Genomic DNA, 27,847 nt, shown 5'->3' on the forward strand with positions numbered 1-27,847 from the left:
GAAAGGGACCGTTGTAACGGAATGGTGATTCAATCTGCTCGGGTTCTCAGAAACGCTTTGAGCCGGCGGTTGTGGCCAGCGCGCCTGCTATGTTCGCAGTTTGACATCGGCGGGGTGCTAGGAACTCGCACAATTATTTTATCGTTTTGGCGATGACACGGATGGGGCCGTTATGAAGGATGGACTTTTTTCACTATGGCCTTTCGTTATCTTATGATGTACTGTTTCATCCTACTCGAGGTCTCAATTCCATAAAACGCTTTCTACCGGCAGTTATGGACAGCGCGCTTACCTTAAGTTGCTCATTCTTAGTCTTCCTATTCGGCGTGTGTCTCTGGCGCCGCGGTGAAGCGTCATGCATGGCGCCTGAGATATGTGTTCTAATTCGCGCTGTGCCTGTCGGGGGTTGTGGTTTTAGTTGATTTAGATGAAAAGCGCTGGACTACGAATGCTTTTAATTGGGGAAAGACAGATGAATGAGGGCATCTGTGTGTTCTTTGTTATAGGAAAGCTGGAATTTGATGCATTTGATTCTTAAATTCTGCTTCCATGTGGGGAGCCCCTGCGTGTTGTTGATCTACTTCGAGTCGTTGAAAGGATAGAGACCTGGTTGGCATGTGGTTCGATAATATTCAGATAGGTGGATAACCATCATCTGGTGACAATTTTGCTCAGATGGTTTCACAAGCTGTAGAGTTCTGACATCTCATTCAGCCCATTTGTTACAGTGTTAAATTTAAGTATTAGCATGGCTTCCCTCTGCCGTAATTTGGCTTCTAGGTCGCCACCTCTTGTGTCCAGTTCTATTTTGGAGATGACTGTCCATCTCAGGTCACTGTCGTCGTGTCCATTTTCCATCCAATGTTGTACCAAAGGTGCTGTGAGTACTTTTCTCTTCAATCTAGATCTATGTTGCGAGATTCTCTGCCTTACTTCTTGGTTCGTCTTCCCGATATACAATTTATTGCATGGGCATACTACTCCATAGATGACATTACGAGTTTTGCAATTTGTAAAAGACTCGTGCTTCCAAAATACCCCGTCGTGTTGGAATAGTGTTCCTTCAATCGTCGATGCACAACTGATGCATGTTCCACATTTGTGGTGTCCCTGGATTGGAGGTAGTCCCACATAATCTCTCAGTGTGGGGTTACGTGTTGTGGGTAATGCTGCCCGGACAATGTAATTGGCAATACTTTTATCCTTTTTAAACGCGAAGAGTGGTTCTTCATCTAACTGTGAATCTAATTCTTTTATTAGATGCCAATTTTGATGGATCGTCTTCTTCAACCAATTTGATGAAGGACAATATGTTGACACACAAACAATCCGAGTTTGTTTTCTCCGTTCTTTCTTTTTTAACAGTTCCTCCCTTGGTGTCCACCAGGCTCTTTTTTGTGCTTGTTTCAGAAGTTTAGAGGGGTATCCTCGTCGAAGTAATCTTTCTTTCAACAAATTTGCATGTTCCGTATACTCCTCTTTGAATGTGCAGTTCCGTCTTATACGGAGGAATTGGCCAATGGGTAGGTTCTGTTTGAGACTTCTCGGGTGATTGCTTGAAAAGGCAAGTACTTTGTTCCTATCTGATTTTTTGTTAAATTGTTAAAGAGTCTTATTCCTGCAGTTTTATGAGGAAAAATATCCCAGATTGCGAGTGTGCTCTTTTTAAAATCTCTTAACTGTACCCTCACAGTTTCTGGCCTACTAGTTTATCGACCCCCAGGCCCATCCAAAACTTTTGAGGAAGCGCTGATAAATTTGGTCACCGTATTAACTAGTAAATCTGCTAATTTCAACATACTCGAAGACTTAAATCTCCATTTGGAGGATGACCAAAAGAAGGAGAAAGCCAGTTTTTTTTTAGCAGACCTAGCAGCATGCCAGCTGCTGCAACACGTTCTTAGCGCCACACATTTAGCAGGACATTTGTTAGACCCGGTCTTTTCTAATCTACCTGTTCTAAAGATCCTTCCTCCTCTCCCTTTGATATGGGCAGACCACTTTCTAATCGCCATATCCTTATGCCGGCAAGGCCACTCTAAACGGAGTGGCCCTCAGCCCACACTAAAACGTCCATTGCATAAACTAGATGAATACCAGTTCTGTAACCTATTGCAGGCACAGAAACCTCAGCTGCCCTCTAACATAGATGCAGCACTTGACATTTTCCATGACTGGCTTACTCACTCCATGAACAGCTGCATTCCAGCTAAGCTGAGCTACAGCGAAATAACTCAGTCTAACTTATGGTTCAATGAGTCGCTGGTCAATGCAAGAAACAACTGTAAATGGCTTGAACGGGCGTGGAGACGCACATATGACCCATTAGCCAAAAGCCAATACCGGGCATTCACCAGGGATTACCACAAATTGATCCGTAGGGCTGGGCGGATTAAGTGGCTTCCAGAATTAAAGAGAGCAACAATCCTTCAAAAGTTATTTTCTCCCTTCTCAACGATATGAGGAATCCAAAGTTGGCAGGAGAACCTACTATCACCTTTAATATCTAGTGTGATATGTTGGCCAGCCACTTTTTGGACAAAGTGGAGGATATCTATTAAAATTTCCCGGCCTAAAGTGATAATATGAGTACATTGGAAGGGGAAAAGGACCAGATAAACGGTAAAGGCGAGACACTTCTCTCATTCCCTTCACTAGCGCTCACAGAGGTTGAGTCTCTATACAATAAAATAAAATCAGGCTCTCCAGCAGACCCTATGAAACCAGACCATTTTTGTACATTTCACAAAGATATTTTACCGGTCAGTAGGGAGCTGATCAACCTATCTCTGTCTACAGCGCAAGTGTAAGCATGCCAAAGGTGCCCCATTATTAAAAAAAGCCTTCTCTAGATGCATCTCAACCAGAAAACTACCGCCCAATATCCCGGCTCCCTTTTTTGGCAAAAAACATTGAATCCTATAGAGACTAATGAGTTTTTGGATCCCTCACAAAAGGGTTTTAAATCACTCCACAGCACCGAATTCGCCTTGCTGGCGGTGTCGGAGCAACTACATAGCACTTTAGATGAAGGGAACTCCACCACCTTGATTCTCCTCGACCTCAGCGCCGCTTTCGATACAGTATCTCACGAGATCTTTCTGTGTTGTTCGCAGGTGGTGGGTATAGGAGGCATGACCATGGTCTGGTTCAGATCTTTTCTAAAGGGCAAGTAATTTCAAGTTACTTCACCTCCTTATTGTTCTCGGGAATATGCTGTGCACTACGGAGTCCCATAGGGATCATTGTGGAGTCCTACACTCCAACATTTACGTACAACCCCTGGCAACAGTGACAAAAAATAGAGGGTTGTCATTGGTGTCTTACGGTGATGACACCGAACTGGTTAGCTCTTTCTCCAAAAATTGCAATCATAATCTCACTAAATTTAAAGAAGATATGATGGTAGTAGCAGAGGGGAGGACGGCCCACTGTTTACAGCTGAATGCTAGAAAATCTGAGATCCTGCTGCTAGGGAATGGAACAATGGTGGCCTCGCCCAAGGAAGTTGGAAAAATCTAGGTGTCTGGGTGGACAGCTGTTTGTCCTTTGAAACCCAAACAAAAGTTGCCGTTTTTGGGTTCCTGCAAGGAATCAAACTCTTTAGGGTTCTTTGATTCACAAACCCGCCAGAGCATTATCCAAGCAATGATCCAATCTAGACTGGAATATTGCAACTCCCTCTATTTAGGCACAAATAAAGCTGGAATCCAGAACTTACAGAGGGTACAAAAAGCAGCAGTATGATCCCTTCGGGCTCTTCTCAAAATTTTCCTGGTATCAGAACTTCTACCCAAATTACGCTGGCTTCCAGTCGTAAAGAGAATAGATTTCAAGACACTATGCCTAGCACATAAAATTCCCACTAAGCAAGCCCATCCTATCCTTTCCAGCCTACTTATGTCATACTTACCACAACGCATGTTGCGATCAGTAGATTTGCACCTTGCATACATTCCCAGAGTCAATAGAGCACAAGCTGGGGGCCGCTCTTTCAAGGTGCTGGCAGCTACACTATGGAACTCATTACCCGTATCCATCAGAATTATTGACAACCACCTGGCCCATAGAAAGGCTATAAAAACCTGCCTCTTCCTAAACTTATCTGACAGTCTCTATGCTCAACATCCAGCAATCACTTGACCTGTATCTTGGATCTTTTTAGGGCTGGGACGCCCCGTCGCTGGGGCAGCCATGTGCTGTACAAATCCCCCTAACAGAACATAACTGAGCGGCTTTTGAGATGCAGTGCTTTACCATAGTGCGGGCCTTGTGTAATTTCCACTCTTATTTGTTTGGCACTAAGTTTGTGGAGCAACAGATCATAAGCCACTGAAATGGTTGATGACCATGATGAAGGCAAAGTTTCAGCTAAGCACACAGCAGCGGATCTTTAAAAGTGAGTGAGCCTGCGGCCCTCACTCCAGTGAAACAGGTAAGAAAGGACATGTTCACTTCTAATGATCACTACATGGTATGCTGCTGCCACCACTGCACTCATGCTGCTTATCTCCTGGCGAAGGCAGTAGCCTTTCACTACTATGAGGGTAGCACTTAGGGCACCCCTCCTGGTCCAACAAGACTGTAATTCGTGAGACAGGCTATTGTCATGGCGCACACACATGATCTGTTTTTTCCTACGACAACAAAAAACTGTATTCTTTGCCCTTCTTGACCCTGGAGAACCCCACAAAGAGCTGATCTTCTACTCTGTGGTCTTTGTTATGATCTATGAAGAAGATGAGCGATCTTTTGGAGTCCAAACAATGGAGCCTCTTTTCTTCTTTTGAGGGGTGGCAAGGGCAAAGAATGTCAGAAGAGTGATGGCTTGTTTGACATTGAAAGCAGTTACCACCTTCGAAAGAAAGGCTGACTTGGTCCTGAGCGCCAGCTTGTCTGGAAAGAAAGTGGCTGAACTGACTTATGCAATGTGCCTACATTATTGTGATGAGAAAGACCATCTTCAGTGACAGCAGACAAAGGGGACAACTGTGTAGTGGTTCCAAAGGGGATAACATCAGGAAGGTAAGGACCAAGTTAATGTCCCACTGTGGCATCACAAAAGGTTTCGGGGGAAACAACTGGATTAAACGTTTTAGGAAATGCATCACAAGGGGTGATTTGAAGAGGGATGGTTGATCCAGCAACTGAAAGAAGGCTAATAGGGCTGACATGGAAGGCTGGCACAGTTTCTTATAGACAGCACCATCGCCATATAGTACTGCAAGAAGCAGGATCGGAGGCGACTTGGGTTTGAAGTGATGGATTTTCAGTCTAGATCTGAAAAATGAAATCCTTTCCCGTGTGGGCCTGTCTCTGCAACAGAATATCACTTGGATCCCCACCGAAACCAGGAAGACGGTCACCCAGGCACTCGTCACCAGCCGACTGAACTACGGGAACACCCTCTACGCGGGAACCACAGCCAAACTACAGAAAAGACTCCAGCGCATACAGAACGCCTCCGCCCGACTCGTCCTGGACATCCCCCGCCACAACCACATCTCCGCCCACCTGAGAGACCTGCACTGGCTCCCCGTCAGCAAGAGGATCACGTTCAGACTCCTCACCCACGCTCACAAGGCTCTCCACGACCTGGGCCCCAAGTACCTCAACAACCGCGCATTCGCAGAGCCACCGCCGGAGGAAGATCCTTCTCCTACCTGGCGGCCAAGACATGGAACTCCCTCCCCATCCACCTACGGCTGAACCAGGACCATCTCTCCTTCCGGAAGCAACTCAAGACCTGGCTGTACGAGCAGTAACGGACCCCCACCTCCCCAGCGCCTTGAGACCCTAGCGGGTGAGCAGCGCACTTTATAAATTGTTTGATTGATTGATTGGTATGTAAGCAGTTGCAGTGGTTGAGGATGAGGTGGAACATCACTGCATTTGGTGGTCCCTGAAACCTCAGTCACCACTGCATCCTTTTAAGCAGAGAAATGTCTGAGCCGGCTGCTGAAATCGCTGCTTCAGTTCATAGGCCAGAGCATGCAAGTAGCCCTTAAAGTTTCTGTACTGCTGGTGATGATGCCTGATTTAGTTCCCTGATCACAGTCCATGTAGTCTGTTGTGCCAAGGCTGCCCAGTAATATGCATTTGGCAGCATCTTGCCCATTCTGAATGGTTTCATCAAGGGTTGCTCAGAATTATTTTGGGGCAGATGGTTAGACCTCGCTAGTCATGGCCCTAAGAGTTTGCATTTAACAGGCAGGCCGTAATCAGGTATCGGAAGACCAATCTGGAGGTTAAAAATAGTCTTATGCACTTCAAATAATTATCTGGCTATGCAGAAGGTAATGAGTGTTCGGAATGGCCTTGTTCATGGACGCTTGTACTATTAGGATATGCAGTATTGGGTGAAAAAGATTGGGTCACCAGGGGCTGGCCTATGTCATCTAGCCACTGGGCGACTGACTGCAGGAGCCAAGAATGATCTTGATCAAGCAGCCACTAGGGTGTCTTTTAGAGCTACACTGAATGTAGCAAGGGCTTTGATGTGGTGGGTCCAGATTGCAAGATTTCGGTCAAGAAATTAGCCTAACTGTAAATCAATAATCTCTGGTACCCTACGGGCAACAACAGCAAAGCAGGTACTTTCTTTTTAGGTTAACCCAGTATGAGATAATAACTCAGACTCAGGAGAAGTGTGTAGGGCAATGTTCGCTCCAGATAGGAGATGGGTGTCGAGACCGGAAGCGGAATGCAGACCACTGGAGCTGGATTTGCACGGCCAAAAGGACCAGAGTGAATCTGTGGTGTAGGAAAAGACCTGGAAAAAGGCCCAGCAGTGTCATTCAGCTCTAGGGAAGAACCCACTGAAAGCAACAGCTAGTCCCTGCGGCTCCAAAGGTCTGAAGGTGCTCTAGAGGTAGTCAGTATTGCCTTCAAAATTTGCAGCAGGGGGGGCGTGGCCAAGCAGCGATCCATGGCGGCTGCTGAGTAGACTATCTTTGTCCACAAACCCTCTTTGCCATAACGATCCGCCACATTAATCCGGTCTTGCTGCACAAATTCTCACACCGGAGCCTCAGCTGTGTCCGCCGCTGCCTTCCTCGCGGCCGTGCGCCCAGACACTCCAGAGATAAGGCGAAGTCTGTCGGCAGTCTCCGCGAGCTTTGCAGCCGGGCGGTGGGGTTGATGAGGCAGCCGACGACGTGACTACAAAGGGAGGTGCGGGCCGAGCACCTCAAGAGACTTGAACCGCAGGGTCAGCCCCGTCGTCTGGGCTCCGCTCACGGCCGCGGCGTACACCTGCCCTTCCACACGGCAGTACAGCCCATAAATCTGGCGCCACTTCCAGCACCCCGTGGGGGCTCACTTTTATGCTGGGGACGTCTGGCCAAGCCGGCCCATCCTGGCAAATACCCCCGACCTGGCACCCGGTCTCCGTGACCGATTTAAGCTGCAGTGGTACTCCCACCCACCAGGGGAGCAGGTAGAGATCTTCATAGCACACGCTCAGCGTGAGTGACCAAGGAGCTGGAAGGGGAAGGGCTGATGAGCAAAAGTGAAAATTGAAGGAGCCCCAGAAGCCTATTCCAATTCGTGGCCAGAATCAGGTGCAGAATCAGGTGCACAAAGAGACCTGCAAGCGCAGACCGCAGGCCCATCTGAACTGATAGCACCAACTCGTAGTGACTGGCGACAGAGACCCCATTGCATTGACAATGCTGATCTAAGGGGCGCAAGAGAGGGCTCAGGCTACCCGCTGGCAAATTACCGCTACGAGGGGCCAGCGATCGGGACGGAGGCTGCCGGGGTCAGCATCTGTGGCGGAACTGTTCCCAACTAATATGTCGGGCTCGAAGGGCTCCAGGCTGGTCCAATTGAACAAATTGGACCGCTACATGTGTCTGAAGGCCTCACTACACGATCAGCGGACCAAGGACAAGATGGGTAGCGTACTAAAGATAACCCAGCGGAACTCACGCGCTAGGACGTCATGGAGGCCATTTCTGGCGTGAGGTCATCCTTGGAGCAGAGGATGGACGTGATATCCACGGACGTCACATTGATATGAGCAGACCTGTCAAATATAAACAAAAAGGTCAAGCAGCTGGAGATCACTGCTACAAGCCTAGTAGACAACACCTCCCAGTAGCAGGTCGAGATGTGCAAATTACAAACCTTTCGCAAATTCGCTGTAGGTAAACAGGAAGACTATGAGGGATGCACCCGTCGCAACAATGTGTGCATTTTGGAGGTAACGGAACATGCGGAGGGGCAGGCCCATGACATGTTCGTCTAAGACCTCATATTCACCCACCTCCCCACGGCCAATGCTTGCACAAGTGTTAAACTACCGCGACAGAGACGTGATCCTCCAGAACGCTAGGACAAGCCCACCACTCAAGTCCAAAAATGCCACGATCTCCTTTCCGGATTTTACGCAGGCAGTCCAGCGGCAACGCAGATCCTTCCTGGAAGTAAAGAGGACACTCGGAGAAAGAGGATGGAAATACGCCATGCTGTTCTCCGCGCGGCTACAGGAGGAGAAAGACAGTAAAGCATGGTTTTTTGGTACCCTGGAATCGGCATCAGACTGGCTGGAGAATCAGAGGGAGTCAGGGAATGAGACCCTGGCTCTACGGACTAGAGCACTATGCAGGACAAAACACAGCTGGCAGACTGGGATCTAAGCACCTTTCGATGCATGGCTATGGCTCCCGGTGTTGACCAAGGCCACAGGTATAAGGCGGGGGAGGTGGAGGGGGGTGTTTTGAAGGGTACTTCAGTAATTAGTAAGGCGTGACAATTTGGGACTTAGCACCTTGAAGAGCAGTAGAGACATTACTTGCATGTTTTCGGAGGGGGAGAGAGGGAGCGGCTCTTTCACACCCACATTACTACTTTTAGTTATCAGTTGGGCGACAGGCACTCTGCGAGTTAGAAGTAAGGGCAGTTTGGAGCCCAAGGAGCAGGGGGCTAGGAGGGGGGGCTGTTGGGTTTAGGGTAATGTTTGTTTTGGTTGTTTCGAATCAGCACGGGAAAATGTCGATAAGTGGGGGGGGGGGTGGGGGGGAGGGATGATGGCTATGGCCTACTTGAATATACATGCACGAGAACTGCAATCTTAAGGTTTTGAGCTGGAATGTAAACGGGCTGCGGGACAAGGTCAAGCGCTATGTAGCACTACAATACATCCGGAGACAGGCGCCGGATGTGGTGCTTCTCCATGAGACCCATCTGGTGGGCAATACTTGCAAGGCACTCAACAGATGGGGTTGCAAACTAGTAGCACATGCAGGTTTCACTACTGGATCTCGTAGGGTGGGTATAATGGTGTGGAACTCCCTTCCCTTTATGATCCAATCTACGTAGACAGATGATCTTGAGTGTTACACAGGCATAACAGGACAGTGGGAGGGGTGCGCAGTCACCTGCTTGTCAAACTACGTTCGGCCTGGCCTGCAGGCTCGTACACTCAAGGATCTTGGGACGGTGCTCCTCTCTCTGCCGGAAAGTTTCCTACTGATTGGGGGTGAGTTTAACTCGGTGGTCTCTAGAATGTTGGACAGGCATCCTCCACGAGTTACTGCTACGGGTGCGAGATGGCTACCAGTCTTTCTGGAGGCACTTGGTTTGGCCGGTGCCTGGAGAGCATTTCACCCGGACGGTGTCCAACACACATTCTATTCCGTGGCACATAATAGTTTCTCACGAATAGACCATGTCATCTCCCCCCCCCACGCAACTCACATCTATCGTGAAATAAGACATCTGGCAAGAGGTATTTCCGATCATTCCCCTGTCTGGACACATGTAGCGCTGGGACGGAGGGGAGAGCAGAGTGGCCCCTATCAACCAGTGACCCCTCCGAGACCTTGCAACACGCAAGGCCCTACTATCAGCAATAGATCACTATTTCTAGGAAAATGAGTGCACGGTTGACTCCTCCCAGACTTTGTGGGAAGCGTTTAAAACAGTGATCCGAGGGCAGGCGCTGTCCCTAATTGCAGGTAAGAGGAAAGATAGAATGAAAGACCTGGTGGAGTTTGAGGGCACAGTCCTCGGGCTAGATAGAGAATTGGAGGTGGGGGTGACATCGGAAAACACACATGCCTTGCAGCTTAAAAGAGACTAATATAAGGCGATAGCTACAGAGAGAGCTAAAACTTTTGCGAGGGAGTCTGCAGGCAGAATGTATGACCTGGGTGACAAAGCCATGAAACTCCTGGCGTGGTTGGACTAAAAGGAGATGGCATCCAGACTGGTGCCGGAAATAATAAATAAGGACGGTCAGTCCCTCACAGATCCACAAGCTATAGCTAACACCTTTGCAGCCCATTATAGTTGCATTTATATGAAACGCACACCCAACACTCAGAAGAAGATTCCCGATGACTACTTTGAGATATTGCCCTCCCCTCCCTATCGCCTGAGCAGCGAGAACTCTTGCATAGTGACTTCACAAATGATGAAATTGCGGCGGCGATTCGGTGCCTTCAGGCGGGCAAGGCGTCGGCCCCAACGGCCTCCCAATTGAACTGTACAAACTTGCACCGGACAAACTGGCCCCTCGACTGACTGCATGTTTTCGGAGAGCCGATTGATCAGTGTATAGCCACGATCGTCACGATCCACAAAGAGGGCAAGCCTAGAATGCAATGTTTGTCTTATAGACCCATTTCCCTCCTGAACGCAGAGCCCAAATTTCTTGCTAAACTGCTGGCTAACCAACTGATTAAAGTGATCAGTGACCTGGTGCATCCAGACCAGTCGGGCTTCATGCCCCACCAGAACACAGCCTTGAACCTCCGGAGGCTGCATGGAGTAATGGGGAGGTTAGACATGTTACGAGAACCAGCAATTGTGGTCTCCCTAGATGCCACGATGGCATTCGACACCATAGAATGGCCCTACCTGTTTGCTGTACTAATGAAGATGGGATTCGGGCGAGATTTACACGATGGATCAGGCTTCTCCATTCCAAACCCTTGGCGTAGGTTGTGGTGAACAATAGGAAATCTACGGTCTTCGAGCTGGGACGTGACACTAGACACGGGTGTCCCCTTTCCCCTCTTCTTTTTGCCCTAGTGCTTGAATCCCTGGTGGCACGGATCTGGAGATTGAGGTGGGCTCCGTCTTGGGAGGACCGCATATCACTGTATGCAGAAGATATCCTATTATTTCTAGCCGACCCAAGAAATCGTTGATTGAGGTATTGGATATATTCACACTTTTTGGGAGATTCTCTGGCTACTCCAAGATGGTCACCACGGAAGGCTTTAAGTATCTAGGTATATATGTGACGTCTGACCCCCAGCTCCGTTGTGACCGTAACTACGAAGATTGAAACGAGACGCTGCAGCGTGGAGGGCGCTCCCTCTCTCGCTATTGGGAAGAGCGGAGCTCTTCAAGATGATGTCTCTGTCTCGCTTTCTGTATATGATACAGAACATCCTAGATCAGATACCTGCTAGCAACTTCAAAGAAGTCGAGGGAATGCAGAGGGATCTGTTATGGGATGAGAAGCCTAGGATAGCACTCCACAAACTTACCCTTATCTGGTACGATGGAGGTATCAGTCTCTGTACATATCGCAGACTAGAAGACCCGGGCTACGCAATGGATCGATGGCTGCTCCCAGGGGTAAACTACTCCAGAGCCCTGTACTCCAGACCAAAGCGCTTCCCCCTCACCGGGCCGACGAAGCATTCGGTGCAAGTCTGGCATACAGCCACTAGGAGTCTAGGTTGGGAACGGAAATGCCGCTCTGGGATTCCGAGATCCTAGGTGATCTTTGGCAGTCGAAAGGATTCGACAAGTTGGACCTTATTGGGATCTCAACCATTGGGGATTTATGGGTTAAGAGAGAGGTGGTGTCCTTTTCTTATCTACAGCAGAAATATGAGCTAGCAAACACAGAACACTTTTGATATCTTTAGGTCCGCCATGCATTGCAGGGGCACATCCCCTCAGGCTCCTCACTCTCAGACTATACTCCACTCGAGGACAGACTGCATGACGGCTACCTGACAGTTAAAACGATATCCCTCACCTATAAAAAGTTCATCAAAAACATAGCTGAACCCCTAATGGGACTCAGGGCAAAGTGGGAGAGAGACGGTCTCGAGCTAGATGATGAGGAGTGGCAGGAGGCCCTATCCTCCCCGAAGGAAGCATACATATCGGCCAGGTTGAGACTTGTCCAGCTTAAAATTCTCCACAGAGTGTATGTCACTAGGCCCTGTCTGGTCCGAATGGGGAGGGATGAGGGGCGTGCATGAAGACGTCAGTGTGGATCTGAGGGAACATTCATGCATATAATATGAGAGTGTGATCTAATTCGGAGATACTGGAAACATCTACACAGTTATGAGGCTAGACATACGCCTTGAGGTGAAGAGATGCTTATTGAATGTATGGGAACCTACAGATTTGGGAAGGATGGGCAGAACCTGGGTGACATTGGGACTAATGGTGGCGAAAAGAAATCTAGCTCAACAATGGGGTGCCACCCAGCCCGCCACCCTCACGGACTGGGAATAAAAGCATGGAATGGTGCATGTTTAGGGAAAAGACTGCCTATGTTGCAAGGGGGTGCCCGAAGATGTGGTCGTTAACTTGAGGGGCCTGGAACGCATACCGTGGAGAGATTTGTACTCTGCCTAGTAGTATTGTCCTAGATGACCAGGACACACCTTGATTTGTTAAAACCGTGCCCTAGAAATATACTACATTGCAATTCTAACTTACCAAATGTAATTGTGCAACTTCCCCTACGTATAATGTGTAAATATGCCTTGTGTATCTGTGCTGATCTTGGTTTGTTTTTCATCAATAAACAGAAATAATTTAAAAAAAAGGTTTTGCAGCAGGATCTCTTTAAAGGCCTCTATCTTCTGTGGAGTGGATAGTGGCCTGGGAAACTCTGGGCATGCGAGAACCAGTCTTGGAATTGACTCGAAGTAGGGCCCTGGCCAGTGGCGGACAAATCCTGCTAGGCCTTCTGAATATGGCACGTGACTAGGATTTACCTGAAAACTTGGAGAATGAGATTTGATTCAGGAGTGGACTTGCAATTTGGAATGGCAGGACGTGGTACATTGCTTCAAGCACATCCTGTGTTCAGCAATGTAGAGGTTAGTTTCCCGCACCAAAAGCAAACAATATGCAGATCTGTGTCAGACATCTCCTTCCTGCTTTAACACCACAGGATGAAAGCTGCCATTTTTGTGGGTAAAGGGTGACATTCAACATGCTCAATACTGTTGAATTTTGGTGTCGGTACAACCAATGAAGTTTGGAGTGTAGCTCCAAATCTGTATCAAAGGGCACAGAAAGAGAGTAACAGACACCAGCAGCGGCCAACAAGAAATCAGTTGCCACCACTTACTGGCATGCAGGAGCCACTGCTATTTTAACTCTGGGTCCAGTTTGGCACCTGGGATTATTCTAAAGGTGAGGACTGTGTGGTTAGAAGTATCAATCAAAAGCAAACTTAGATTTGCTCTGTGCCAAGGCCCATGATCCCAACCAGTCCCCATGTTATCATCAGAAAAAGGCCATCAGGTATTGGAAGTGTGTTGGCCTGCTTTGGAGAACAACCAGAGACTCCAATTTATTGGCTTGCACAACATTTTGTCAGCTTATTATTGGAAGACTGAACAGCCAACTCTTTCCCATCAATTGGGAAGTCCAATGACACTTTCTTTGGTTCCTGCAAGAGGAAAGACAATATTTAAATACTAATGGACACCCACAATAAAGCTGTAGCCCGGCTAGTGTCATCAGTTTGCTTAAAGGCACAACTCACTGCACGATAGCATTTTTTTTCCATATCATTCAGGCAGTCTTGGAACTCATCCCCTAGCAGTTCAGGAGAAACACTAATTATTGACCGCCTCATCATATGGTCAGACACACAGTTTTGTCTGATTAGGTTCAGTGCAGCACTTTAATAAGCTGCTTGCTGACAGGAACAAAAGACAATTCAGCTCTTTATCCTGCAGTGCATACGTCAAGGAGGAGTCAGTGGATGGGGGAAGCAAAGATTGTTTCTTTTGGCATGAGTGTCCACTTCTTGAAAATGTTCTTAATAACCTGTGAGTCATTACAATTATATAGCATGTTTTATGGATGGCGGCTACATCTCAAGGAGCAGGTATTAGTGTGCAACTGGTAGCTTTTGAGAGAGAATATCAACTTGAAATGGGAAATTTTCAGGAGAAGATGAAGAGGGATGGTGTCCAATGTTTTATAGCACACACAACACACGCAGAGGAACACTACTGACTGCAGAAAAAGGGTGGTGGCTCTTCGATATCTCAGTAGCCACTTGAAATGTATTTCGCCTTTAAATGCACTCCATACTGAATCCGGAAGGCATAAATATCTCAAGAAAGTCAGTCATGTAATGGCCATCCATGGCCTTCAAAATATCAAGAAAGAAATTGGGAGTTCAAGACCCCATTCACAGCAGTATCCCTAGACAGTGAAAGTGTTGAGAGATGCACTATGGGTTATACAGAGAAATCAAATGCTACTGAGTGTGGTCTGTCAAAAATGTCTGCTGAATCAATGATTCAAAAAAGTTGCCCATAGGCTCTAAGCCCATAGCCTAAGCTTTGGATCTCAATATCCGAGCCTCCACTGAGTGTGGGCTCAACTCGTTGGCATCCGCATAGACCAAATTACAAAAATCTAACTTTAACACTGTTAGGTCATATTTTTATTTTGCTTTTTTTCTCCATTTAGAGTTTGTGGAAAGGAATCTGATCAAAGCCAACAGAGGTGGCACAGTTTCCCAGTGAATTGCACATAATCAAAATATTTCATTGTTTTTTTTCTTTTTAACGATAGCCAGCTTATACACCTAATAAAATAATATTCTCGTCAAGTCACTTTCCCAATATCTGTTGGAAGAAAAGCTTCTTCAGATTATCAATTAAACTTATCGGCATCTAGTTTCCTGGATCATCACAAGTACCCTTTTTTGTGGATCGGGATGATCTCGCCCACAAAATGAAATTGGTATATCAGCACACCAGACAGTAATTATTAAGTCTATTGATATAAGGCGCCCATACAGGAAGTTCTAAATATAGGTCGCCAGGTATTCTGTTTGGGCACAGGCCTTACCGCAAGAAATGATGAATCTCATATACAGCATCACAGGTTTATTCCAGAGTAATCTCAAGTGAGGCAAGAGTTTTTAGTCTCATGCATAACTGCATGTCTGTTGTTTCAGCTATCTTTGTCCCAGCTATTAAGTGAACTCCTTCAAAGTGGTCTATTCATGTCTGCAGCTTGATGTTATATTATACCCTTGCTGTGAATTATCGGCTGCTGTTGGCAACCACATACCAACATGTTTTATTAACTTCAGCTCTTGGTGCAGCACATCTGCTCTTCCATGACACACAAGACACCTTGAGAGTGCCATTACATCACTTACATTGAAAACAACAAACCTACGTCCTATACATCTCTGTTGAGTCATCACTGAGTTTACTCAAATTGTCAGTATTTGAGCAAATATTTTCTTAACTGAATATAGTGTAGGTAATAGGCAGTTCAGGATGGTCTTTTTTTCTTAAAAGACAGTACAGTTGCTTCTTCTCAGCTTTTTTGGGGGGGGCAGGGGGGGGGGGTTAAGGTGTGAAGGGAAGCCCTTAATATATAAGAACCTGTTGAAAATATGTTAACAGCAGAGTAGTCAATATTTCAGGCTAATTTAAAAACACTTTGCTAGTTAGCCATTTCAGGCTCTAAAAAGGTGCTTCCAACGTCGCAATTTGTTCTATTCAAACATCAACAAGTAAGCGGTAAAACCAAATTGCAAAACCAGACTTCAACTTACAAGATACACAAGCTAAGAAGTAAATTATCTTTATACCAAATAAAGAGTATGCTCTTCACTGCTCGGGGATGAGGTTTAGAAAATGATAATATTCATGCTGCAATATAAGTTTTATCATTAACTGTTTGCAGATTAGAAGAGCAGCTACTAAGGTATAATTTTTATCATAGGTCAATAGCGCTCATTTTATTAAACTTGCATGATGAGAACCCGCCAGGATGCCACCCGTAACTTCAGATATGAGCCATTAACGGAGTGAACTTTCTTAAAGTCCTTTTCTTATAACCACAAAATATAATATTACCTACAACGGGAAAAAGTAGACCAATATTTCTATTTTTGAGAGATAGATTAAGCATGCTTCCGCATCACTTGCAATGGTGAGAACACATTCTAATCGAGCAAAAATATCTATTGCCTTATTCGACAATTTATTCTCACCTACCCTTTTAGTCAATACACTCCAGCATTAGATTTGTCCAAAAATCTGCCAAATATTAACGGTGTAATATATTGCAAGGTGACCAGAGCTAAATTTATAATAATATTGATCACACACAACAGCAAACATACAGAATTTAAATGTAGTAAATGAATAACACCAGCAAAAACACCAGTGGATTTCTCAAACCAAGACCTAACTCAAAAAATAAGATCACTTTTGAAAGCAACTTCCCACTTGCTGGACATTATCCATGTCGCAAGGAGATAACTCCTAATTACCTGAAAGCCCTCATACACATAATCAACCAAACAATACCAGTTTTACTTAAAAGTGGCTAGAGAAAAACAAAAATGATAAGCAATACTGTTATGTTTATGAGCACTCGGGTATTTGTACTTTTTATTTATGTGTGTATTAAATATACCATATGCATACCACAACAAGCACGTTTCAAGGTGGAGGGGAATAATGAGTGGCAGGACGGTGGAAAAGGAAGATTTAGGGTGAGACAGAATGACAAAGAGGACAAGATGAACTAATTTGGAGTTCATCAGGCATGAGGAGAAATACTGTTCATTAATGGCTTTTCCAGAATGGCTCTGATGACTTTGGAAAAAAGGTATAACATTTGATATTTCGGTGAGTTGTTTCTCTTCCTAGATTTTTTCTTATACATTTTGTTACAAAAAACTTGACGTATTTGTTAAGAGTGTATCTTTCTTTCTGACTCAGCCTGTACGAATAGGAAAGTTTAGTACTTGGGAAATATCTAGTGTTTAGCTTTCCAGATGATACACAGGGGGTTTAATAGGACTCAGTGTTTGGTAGACAGACAGTTTAGTCTGGAACAAAAGGAGGATATGTGACCATGTTTTTGTCAGACCACAAAGTATTCTTATGGCTTTGTTTTGGACCATTTGCAGTTTTTTTAAAGGTCTTCAATGGGGGTGTTCAGTTAGTTATTGCTTGCGTCAGTGGGGTAAAGGAGCAATCTGAATCAAAGATAACTTTGAGATCGTGTTCTGCGCTTTGCCACATTTGTTTCTCATTTCCACAATGACAAGGTTAAAACAGTTTATCTCCTTTACGATGTGGTGCATCCAGATTGCTCAGATTTTGAAAAACAGCGTCTAGTAATGTGCTAAACCCATTTTAAGAGTCAGTAGCTTTTTACGGAACCAAAAATGGGTTTTGAAATGGATAAGAAATGTATGTTGTATAGTGATTCCTATCCACATATATCAACAGTATAGGCCAAAAATAGCAGTTGTGAACAACTGAAAAGTTACTGACTCGCAAGATGGGATGGTATTCCATTTGGAAAAGGGAGGCCCGTTGTGAATGGCAAAAAATAAATAAAGTTTGTTTGGGAGGAGCCAGTGGTCCTCAGAATGACTGCAAACTCTCAAACTGAAAAAAAGAAAATAATTTTTTTTTTAAATGCATCCCTGGTTCCTTTATGGAAAATAGGCTGTTTAAAAAACAATCCATTATTGGGATGTGATCACAAACATGGTGGTCTTATGACTCTGCTTGTGATGGGGTCACATTGTAATGTGTCTCAATGTGCAACCTACCTCATTAGTGTTTGATTCATAAACTTTATTTGATTTCTATTTCCAAACCATAAAAGCACAAACAACAATACAAATAACAATAAAATGACATTAGTATTCGTGAGGTAGATTGGATTTCGACCCATTACGATTCTGATTTTTAAGAACTGACATGTTAGTACGTAGGCTGGCTCTTAAAATTCTTTACTGATCACAAAAATACTGGTCGCAGTTCGTGACCAGTATTTTACAAAAAGATATTCGTACATCTGGCCATATGTTTGGTATTGTAACCATGGAGAGAAATGGTATTGTATACACTTTTTGAATTGTCTGTTTTGGTTCACAAGAACAGTCAAGATTAATTGGATCCTCAGCTTCCAGAATGCAGTAACCTACAAACCAAATGTTGTCAAAGAGTCTATTGGTCTAATACAAGCATTTGGTAATTGAAAAAACACTGTGGTAAAACACTGCTAACTTTCTGTACACCGCAAGCTTTATATAGTCCAGGTATTCCCTAAAATAAATATGTAAACTCAAAGAATTCTAAGTTGTTGAACCTTCCAATTATATTTGTCTTTTGATAAGAAAAGGAAGATTAAAACATCCAAACTGTAGAGGTATTAGTGGGTCATTCACTTGTTGGCCATAATTTTATTCTTGCCGAGAAAAAGAAATATACACACACTCACAATGTTTCTATCAGCCCCTGACAAACTTTTAAGTTGAAAAAACTGAATTTAAAATAAAAACAGTTAAGCAGCACCATCAAGAAACAAATACTGATGAATAAATCAGACAAGAAAAGTAAGGTCCTCTATCTGGAATGATGATGGGTTACTAGATTTAAAAAATGTTGGAGCAATTTTGATAGACAGGGATATAGCGATATTAACTGAGAAAATTTCTTGACTGGAAGATTCGCAGACCTAATGATAGGAGAGTTGCTGAGTCTAAGGGAATGCAGAGGGAAGTAGAAAAGCAATCTAAAGTTAGAGACAAAAAATGTTAAAGTAGTAAAAGTGAAAACTAACACTCCTTTACACAGACATCAAGGTACGGATTACTGACTTAATCTTGTGGCCGTTTTGCACCGGATGGGGTACCAGGCAGAGATGCCCTCTATCGCCCTATCTTTTTGCACTCACCATGGAGCCACTTGCGGTGTAGTTAAGAATAGATGCCAAGGTACAGTGCTTCGAGTGGTCAAGGGAGGTCACCTTTCGTATAGCGTTGTACGCCGACAATGTTTTTTTTTTTCACACGCCCAAATAGATCCGGCCCACGTCTGCTTCGAATAATGTAAATCTTTGGCGAAGACTCTGGTCTCTACATGAACGACCGCAAATCATTTCTATGGCCCTTGCGAGGAGGTGATTAGCTCGGGACTTGGACACATGAGGTTACGGTAGTGCCGTCCGGATAGGTTAAAATATCTTGGAGTGTTCTTGTCGGCGTCACAACCTGCCTCCTGGAACAAGAACCTGGCCCCTCTGTTGACTCAGATCAAAGAACAGGTGTGCTCCTGGTCACATTTGACCTTGTCACTATTCGGCAAATCGGCATTTTTAAAATGGTCTCGCTATCTTGCCTTCTTTATCAACTTCAAAACCATCCCTACACAATACTGCATACATGGCTCCGGCAATTAAACATGGTCCTTTGTCATTTCCTTGGGGGGGAGGGAGCTTTGTGTGTGTTGCACTAAGAACGTGCTTCTAGTCCACATACTGTGGGGGTATCGCGAATCCAGACATCCAGGCGTATCATGCCCATGCGTATCATATTCTCATTTTAAATTATTGGTGGTACGGGGATAGACGTGACCCTGCTTACTCTGTCAAGCATTGGTTAATGGACTCTAAATCTCTACACACAATTCTACATTCTAGTGCGATGCTCAAACCGCTACCACCTGCAACCCAGAAAGTCTTTGTGATATGGCGACAGCGATGGGGTGGTGGGACAAACTCACAAAAGAGACTCATCTTTGGCGCAATGGCCTCCTACCACAATTGTCTGAACTACAGGGCTTCGTGGGATGGGATACTATTGGAATTTCAACAGTTGGCGCTGTCCTACATGGTCAGACCCTGAAGTCATTCCAGCGGTTACAACCCGATTTTCAAGTGCCTCGGTCTCAATTTTATAGATATTTGCAATTTCGCCATTCTCCCCATACCTTGCTCAGGAAGACAATATTCCCGACTTTAATCCCGTTGAGGCCAAGGTGTTCCTTGGCGAGATGGGTCTGCACAAAATTGCAGAACTACACCATGCGTTGGTCACTAACAACCACACTACACTCAATAAGAGCAAAGATGCGTGGCAGGGAGATTTGGGTCCACTTGATGAAGACGACTGGGTTGAGGCTCTTGAGTCCCTGTATGGGGCGGTCATTGCTGTGCGCCTTCGTCTTATACAATTTAAATATCTTCACCGTGTGTATTTCACTTGCTACAGGCTTTGGTGTGCCTGAAAGATTACATCCCCCTCTGTCTGCGCTGCAGAGTGGCCGAGGGCACTTTCCTCCACACGATATGGGAATCTACTGCTCTATTGCAGTTTTGGAGTGGGGTACTGACCTGTCTCTCTGGGGTGCTGGGGTGGGACGTTCCAAAGTCACCGCATCTAACTATGCTTCACATTACGAAGGGCACTGGAGGTAACAGATACAAAAGACATCTGCCAATCCTGGGGCTTACTCTCGCTAAGCGTGACATTGCTAAGGCTTGGAAGGAGACTTCTCCGCCATCTGTAGGGCCCTGGAAACGGGGACTGGATGTCTCCATGGGGTTAGAATTACTGATTTGTATAGCATGGGATGTCCCCAGAAACACCAGAAGATATGGAAGCGGTGGGCTGATTATCGGGGTCTATATCTTGAACTTATCCCCCCTGCGTTACGCAATGAAGATCTACCATAAAGATCAAATGTTGGTTATGTAAAATGAGAATAATTATATCTGTACTCACTTTTCTAGTTAATAATGTTTATATGTGTTTAATTCAGTTTTTTGCATATTCCTTTTATCGACAATTGTATATTGTAAAAGTTGACCTCTTTACCATCGCCATGATACTTATACAATAATTGTCTGTCAACAATAAAATTTGTTGTGAAAAAAAAGTGAAAACTAACAATGTGGCGCATAACAAGTGTATGTTAGGAATATTTGAAGTAACATGTATAGTAATAAGTTAGCCAACCTTTGCAAGAGAAATGCATAACAAGTTCAGCTAAAAATATGCCTTCGCTGACAAAGTGAGAAAAACATTTTAAGACAGGGAAGGAATTTTTGAGGACGGTTTAGTTCTTCAAGGAAAAAAACATATCTACAGTTAGACCAGATTACCTGTGGACAGCAAAAGCTTTGGAATGTCTTATTAGGGAGAGGTGTGGCGCCGCGGCCAGGGTAACTGACGCTAGAATCTGGGGATCACGGTTCGATCCCCGGCTCCGGCGACAGGCTAGCCCAGCACCATGTGATTCTGGGCAATAGCTTGCTTAATCTTCCTGACGGCCCCCAGCGCCTAGAGATCCTTACGGGTGATTGTTCGCGCTTTACAAATGTGGATTAGGTGAAGACAAACTGAAACGTACAAGGATAAAAAATAACAGCAACATCATAGTCAAAATGAAGACTGTAATACCAAATCTCCAATCAACACAATGCAGTTCTTTCGTAACTTCTTAGGTGTTTGCCCCCCATTTAGCTTTTCTTTACTATATCCCTCTTCTATTGTATAACCTAAATAAGTTTTCCTTCTATATTATTTTCATCAATTATCCCTTCAAGTAAAAGGGACTGAGGGGCTAATGAATATTCTTTACGATAATAATATTCAGCAACTGCATTTGTAATTACTTGCTACACCGCATAATATTTTTCCCACAAATACGAATTAAAGGGATAAAGAATTACTAATTTCCATTTGATGGCCAGACCTAAGGTAAATTATCAAAAAATGCCATGTTTGTATCCTGGGAGAGAAATACTTCGAATTTTTTTTTAATTACTCACCCGTTAGATAACGAATTGTAAAAAATCCAGATCTTTACTATTTGAGTAAAATATGTAAAATCAGGGCTAGACGGTACTCAGAGTGGTGATTGTATATTGGTTGAAATCAAGGCTACAGGTACGTATTCTCTAATACAAATCATTGGTGAAAATAGCTTCCGGGAGCAAACCTAGAAAGTAAAATGTAACTTCTAGATATCAACTTGTTTTGATTTACTTCTAAGTTTCTGGTAGCGGAAGACTCATTCAGATTATGTACCACAACATGCTATGGCCTTATGTGCATTACCATTCAAGCCCATCAACACACATACTGTTATTTATATAAATCAGAACTAAAGTACTTTGCTATATGGAATGGCTACAGGATCAAACGCAGTAGCTATAAAAACAGACTTATGGCCACATAACGGAGGATGTGGTCACTACATTATGTAGTATTTGAATGTGTGCTCTTCCTTCTAGCTCAACTTATATGTCACATGGCTACTCCCAATAGGCTTAGTCAGCATGGATTGTCCAGGCAATATACAGAAGAGAAGCGTAGACTAAGACTGCAGGTCCTACACCCTCTTTTTGCATGCTTTCTCCAGTTTCTGACACTCACATGCTTATTCATCCTACTGACTAATAAAAAATGTATGACCTAGTCAGCTATTCTGGTAACTAAATTTTGAACTCCTCCCAATTAAAAGCAAAACCAAAGTACCTAAAGAGACAAAGTACTGTATGTTTGTTTGAAGGTTTGAACTCCCATTTACTTGCAGAGCCATCATAACACAGAGCTTGAGGAGTTAGTAATTTTATTGCATTGCTGGCGTGCATTTGACAAACACAACCTGCTGCACAGATGAGATACAAATCCTTCGCTGGTTTAAAGATTACCACAAAACTTTAATACCCAACACGTAGTTTTCAATGGTTCTTAGTTTGAGAAACCTAGAACTAATGTGAGGAGCACAATTTATGTCACTTGGATAGCCCACTTGGGCTCCCGGGATAGTTTTGTGATATTGGTGTTCCACAACAAAACACACTCTATACTGTTATCAGCAGGTTGTATTTTGTACTTTAAGTACTGAAAGTTGTTAAAGCTGCAGATTTACTCACAACATATCCACTAAATCATGTATAATTTTGACATTGCAGATATACCTGGCAAGATGTAGGTCATTGATACACATAAAATCAGATTTTGTCTGAAACAGTCAACATTAACTTGACTAAAATGAAAAGCAAACCATTTTCTCAGCAAAAAATAATGTCTTGCTCAAAAGCTATGGTTTGCAGTATTATTAAGAACTTAAATTAGAGGAAAAATAATATCCAAAAGGTATTCCTGGGCTTTCTTCTTATAGATGAATAGTATAACAAGACGTTTACAGCAGTTTCATCTCATGACCAAATTAAACAAGTGTGTGGGGTTCCTTGACTGTGCAGTGGTATTGCCATAATCGCCTTTCGAACCCTTCAAGAAAGTGGTTAGGTTGCAAAGTGCGCAGTAGTTACCCTTAAGCTGAATGGATATGTAGTGGAAATCTGCATAATAATATACTATATAACACTCCTGGTAGCCAATAAATAAAGTTAAGGACCTGTTAAGAACTGAAGTGAAGAGAGTGTTCTTTACAGAGTGCAGCAAGTCTGAGTTGAGGAAGTTCTGACAGATGCAAAAAGTACACCTGTTGCAGGTGCACATACAGCGTAACCGGGCATGGCTGTGAAAACACATAGAAGGACAGTAGTTGAGACCCTGCTAACATTTTGGACACACAAGGTTGGTGCCAAGAACGTTATCATTTAGGACAGCCACATCTGGAGAAGGAAACAGTCAACGAGGAGAACCTAAAGCTGTGCAGATTTATGTGAAGACTTAACAGCATGAGCATTTGCTCACTATATCCTCTTGCATTGTTATATTAATTTTATTTAACTTGTTTTGTTTCGCCAATGTTATTCAAACAGCAGTGCAATAAGGTTATTGCGGGACCTTTTGATAATTGAATCTAGCTGAAAACACATCTGCACAGCCCTAGGTTACACCTTTGTCTAAAACAAATGTTTTAAAAAATTACAATAAGTTTCATTTGCTTAAATAAAAATTGCATGTTGTCTTCCATGAACTTTTGGAGGAAGCACATTAACTACCCTCTCTCTAATTACATGTTTACTTTACTTCCTCTACTCCTTAACAATCAAATATAGTCTGTCATGTTGTAGTGATACCACAAAATGCAGCATTCAAGCCTGCACAACCCAATTTTATTTCTGGGTTATTATTTGACTATATGAATATTAACATACATTTAACTAGTGGAACACTAGCTGTCCTACTACAATCACACTGCTTTACTGTCTGGGTTACTAAAACACAAAGCTCAATGTACTGAAGGGTGCACAGTTAACTTAGCAATAGAGAGATCACATGAAACAGCCCAGGAATACTGAACTGTAGTGTACATTTAAATCTAGATTTTTTGTCAATTAAAAGGTTTTGCTTTTTGACTCCTCAGTTTGTGAAGTGCCATATTTACATTTCAAATAATACCGCTTTGATAATTAATTTCCATTCTTTAATCATACTTTTTTTTTTACCAAAGCCATCATAATTGTGGGTATTAAATTGAATGGTTTTTGAAAATGGGAAAATGATATCAAAAGTAACAATACACTCCAGAAAGCTCAGTTAAGAGGCCCTGGAGCTTGGCAGTGAAGATTTATTATATTAGAAATTCTGCAAAATGGCTCAAACAGAATGAAGTTTATTCAAAATAAAAGGTAAAACAAGCTCCTTTTTAGTATGGTTATTCTCTGACTCGGATTGAAAGTAGTAGGTATGATAATTGTTTCATTATTCACCTGACTTGTTTAGCTATTACAACTTCTCCTTGTAAAATAATAACCTTTAGACTGACAAATAAACTAATCACAAATACCATTTGATTAAAAAAATTAATTAGCCCATTATTTAACAGGGTAGTGGAGATAGGTTTGGTTGAAGGTCTCTCTGCTGCTAAGCAACATGAATGAGAAAAAGCCATCCTCGCGACCAAAGATGACATGCAGTGTAGTCACTGTGACTGCAAGACTGAAGCAGTGACGATTCAAATACTTACGGATACATGGCCATTGTGGTCAGTTTTACAAAGATATCCTTGCTAGGTACGTCTGTTGTATTGCATGTAAAGGCTTGAGGTGGAGGCATTTTGTGCTTCTTGCAGAACTCCAGGGGAGACACACTGTACTCTTGTTTTACTTCATGCAGATCTGACTTTGCTGCCACAATTAAGCAGGGTGTCCGACTGTCCATGAAGTATTGCTATAGGGAAAACCAATGTTAAAAGAAATGGGCTTTAAATTCAAACACCATCAATAAGATAAAGATAGAATATTGCAGCTTGAGAAATGTCAGAGTAGAACGGTTCTATATGAATAAGTAGTAAGATCAATTAGGTCTTAACTAAGCAGAGAGCAACCATTTGACAATTGTGCAGTTCTTAGACATTGCACCAGCGCCCTACCCTCTCTCTGTATCACTCCATGTGAGTGAATTTGATCCCATCTCTAAATACCACATTACTTAGGACACAGAACTGGCACTGGAGAATCTAGACCACAAAATAAATGCTCTTGTAACTTAGAAGGAGAGAGTGGCAGACACATGGATATTAAGAAAAGAGGAAGGATCTTTATTTATCTGTGTGGGAAGGCGAGTGAAAATGTCTGTTGAAGCCAGGCTATTCCTCTTGTGCACCAGCAGCTTGCAGTCAAAAGGCTTGAGTACTATTAACAGAATACGCCTTAATTACTGCTGTCAGACCTGCATAAATGCGCTCCAGTCTCTGTGAGACAGTAAAGGATAAAAAAGAATGAAAAAGAGGAAGAGAGATAAACATAATTGAGCACAGCCTGACTCTGAGGAGCCATATGCGTGTAACTAATTCTATTTATATACTACATTTAAAGGTGTGCATTTGACTCAGGAGGCATCTCCCTTTCAGATCAAGCCTTTGACATGGTCATCTCTTAGATTTCAAACACCATTTTCCCTTTCCAAAACGTCAACATCACTCATGGTGTAGCATAGATTTAAATTGCATCCTCTATAATTCTTGAATCATAGTGTGTTATCAGTAGTTAACTCATAACATCAATTACATTATTAACCCAACTTTGTTTTTGCTTGACACCAGGGTGAGTCCAGACAATAACTAATACCAGTGACTTAGAATAGGTTAAATGGTTGGCCCAAGGTCTCTGAGATCTACCCCTGTGGGTGCAGATTCAACTATGCTACTTGTTGCCTTAGATTAGCAACAACATGAAGAGCTAAAATAACACCAACATGAATAAGCTAAAATGCTTATCGCCAAAACAGCACCCTTATAACTGCCTTAAAAGAAAAACCTGTAATGGATAGAAAGCTGCTAAAACTCTTGAGGGCACAATAGGTCCGCCTGAGAACTCAAATAATCTCTGGTGACCCAACACACATTTCAAACTGGGCACACACCAAGCTAGCAATTTGATATTCTGTCTCAAATTTTACCTTTAAGCAAAATTGCATCACGTATTATTAGGTACTCTGAGGAGGTTCTGCCCCAGGTGACAGATTGAGGAGAACTGAAAATTTACCAGCGTTACAGAAAGCATTTGTGTCCATCAGAAAAAGGGCATCTAGTTCTTTTACTCTACCCACTTAATCTCCTACTATCAACGAACAAAGACTGTGCACAAGGCCGCAAACGCCTAAGCTATTCTCAGGTTACAATCAGCTGGCAGCATTTGCTAAAGATTCTGTGAAATAAGACTGATGAAGGCTAAACTCAGCAATATATTCTCTCTTGTCCAAGAAGGAAATACTTAATAAATAGGAAGGAAATGTTAATTACCCTGTAATCATCTTTTCGTGGTGTGTAGTGGTGTAGATACATAGGCTTTGTATACTCCTGTCATCTAATATTGGGCCATTACAAGATGTTTTTCTTCCAAGAAGCTTAGTGTTACAAGATAGTGTGTGACTGCTCTTTTAGTCCACAATGTGCATGGACATAGACTGCATCCTTAGATTGTTTTTGGCTCAGAGGGTGAAAGGCAAAAGTGTAATGTAGAGGATGGTAGTTATAGACTCTGGACACAATAGAGATCACACAAATTTGCTCTGCTCTGAAGTAGCTCCAATCTAATCATGGCTTCCCAGAACATGGACCCCGCTGCAGAAATCCAACTCTGCCAGTGCCCACACGGGAACCGGGCTGGGTCCAGCCCCGTGAATAGGGGCTCTGTTGGCATAAGGTTACACCAGGAGCTGATGACTAATGATGTCTGGTGCCAAGGGGGTTTCAGCATTTCCAGAATCTGACAACCTCTTCAAGTGGTATGGCACAATTGATGGCCCTTTAGGGGCAGTTTATGAAGTCCTGAGGTACAAGTCTTCCTTGGAGTTTCCGAGTCGATACCCTTACAAAGACCTCACTGTCAAATTCATCACCCCTTGTTCCACCCCTGTGTTGACATCCAGGGTATATTCTGCCAAGACATCATGAAAGGCAAGTGGTCGGGGCTGTATGATGTCGAGACAATCCTGCTATCTCCCCAAAGCCTGCTTTGCGAACCCAATAACGAGAGTCCGCTGAACTCACAGGGAGCAGAGCTCTGGCAGAAGCAACCAGCTTACAAAAAGCACCTGCATAAACAGAATGCAAAGCAGTGAAAGATCCGGGATTCCTGGCTTGAGTGATGCTGGCACTGCTTGCACTGAATCTGTCCTCTCCTTTATAACGTCCTTCTGTTTTGTCTGCAGTAACATATTCTTAATTTAAGTGGGGTAAATGAGTTTCGATGTTTATGGGCTTTGTTAGCTGATGATAAATGTTTACTCTGTAAAAAAAACGTGCCATCACTGCCTGAGCCCAAGGAGGAGGGTGGATAGATGTAATATACTGCACTACATGCTTCAAACAGATGCTTACAGGGTAAGCAACATTTTGCGTTCGAAGCATGTGCGGCA

General features: G+C 43.7%; 1 protein-coding gene and 1 pseudogene across 3 annotated transcripts in view; one reads left to right on the top strand and one right to left on the bottom strand.

Annotated features, from left to right (window-relative positions):
* RHOT1 (ras homolog family member T1) overlaps nt 1–27,847 on the bottom strand; it is a 688,574-nt gene that overhangs the window by 67,083 nt on the left and 593,644 nt on the right. For 2 of the 3 annotated variants that reach the window (XM_078654374.1, XM_078654373.1), the window contains exons 18-19: nt 24,954–25,156; nt 23,433–23,555 (exon numbers count right to left, since the gene is read on the bottom strand). In XM_078654374.1, the coding sequence (XP_078510500.1) occupies nt 23,433–23,555; nt 24,954–25,156 (326 nt within the window). The remainder of the gene's footprint in view (nt 1–23,432; nt 23,556–24,953; nt 25,157–27,847) is intronic. The other variant, XM_078654375.1, reaches the window with a different exon arrangement.
* LOC144770108 (ubiquitin-conjugating enzyme E2 C pseudogene) lies at nt 27,026–27,550 on the top strand (annotated as a pseudogene).

This window comes from Lissotriton helveticus, chromosome 7, assembly GCF_964261635.1.
Source record: "Lissotriton helveticus chromosome 7, aLisHel1.1, whole genome shotgun sequence".
NCBI lineage: Eukaryota > Metazoa > Chordata > Amphibia > Caudata > Salamandridae > Lissotriton > Lissotriton helveticus.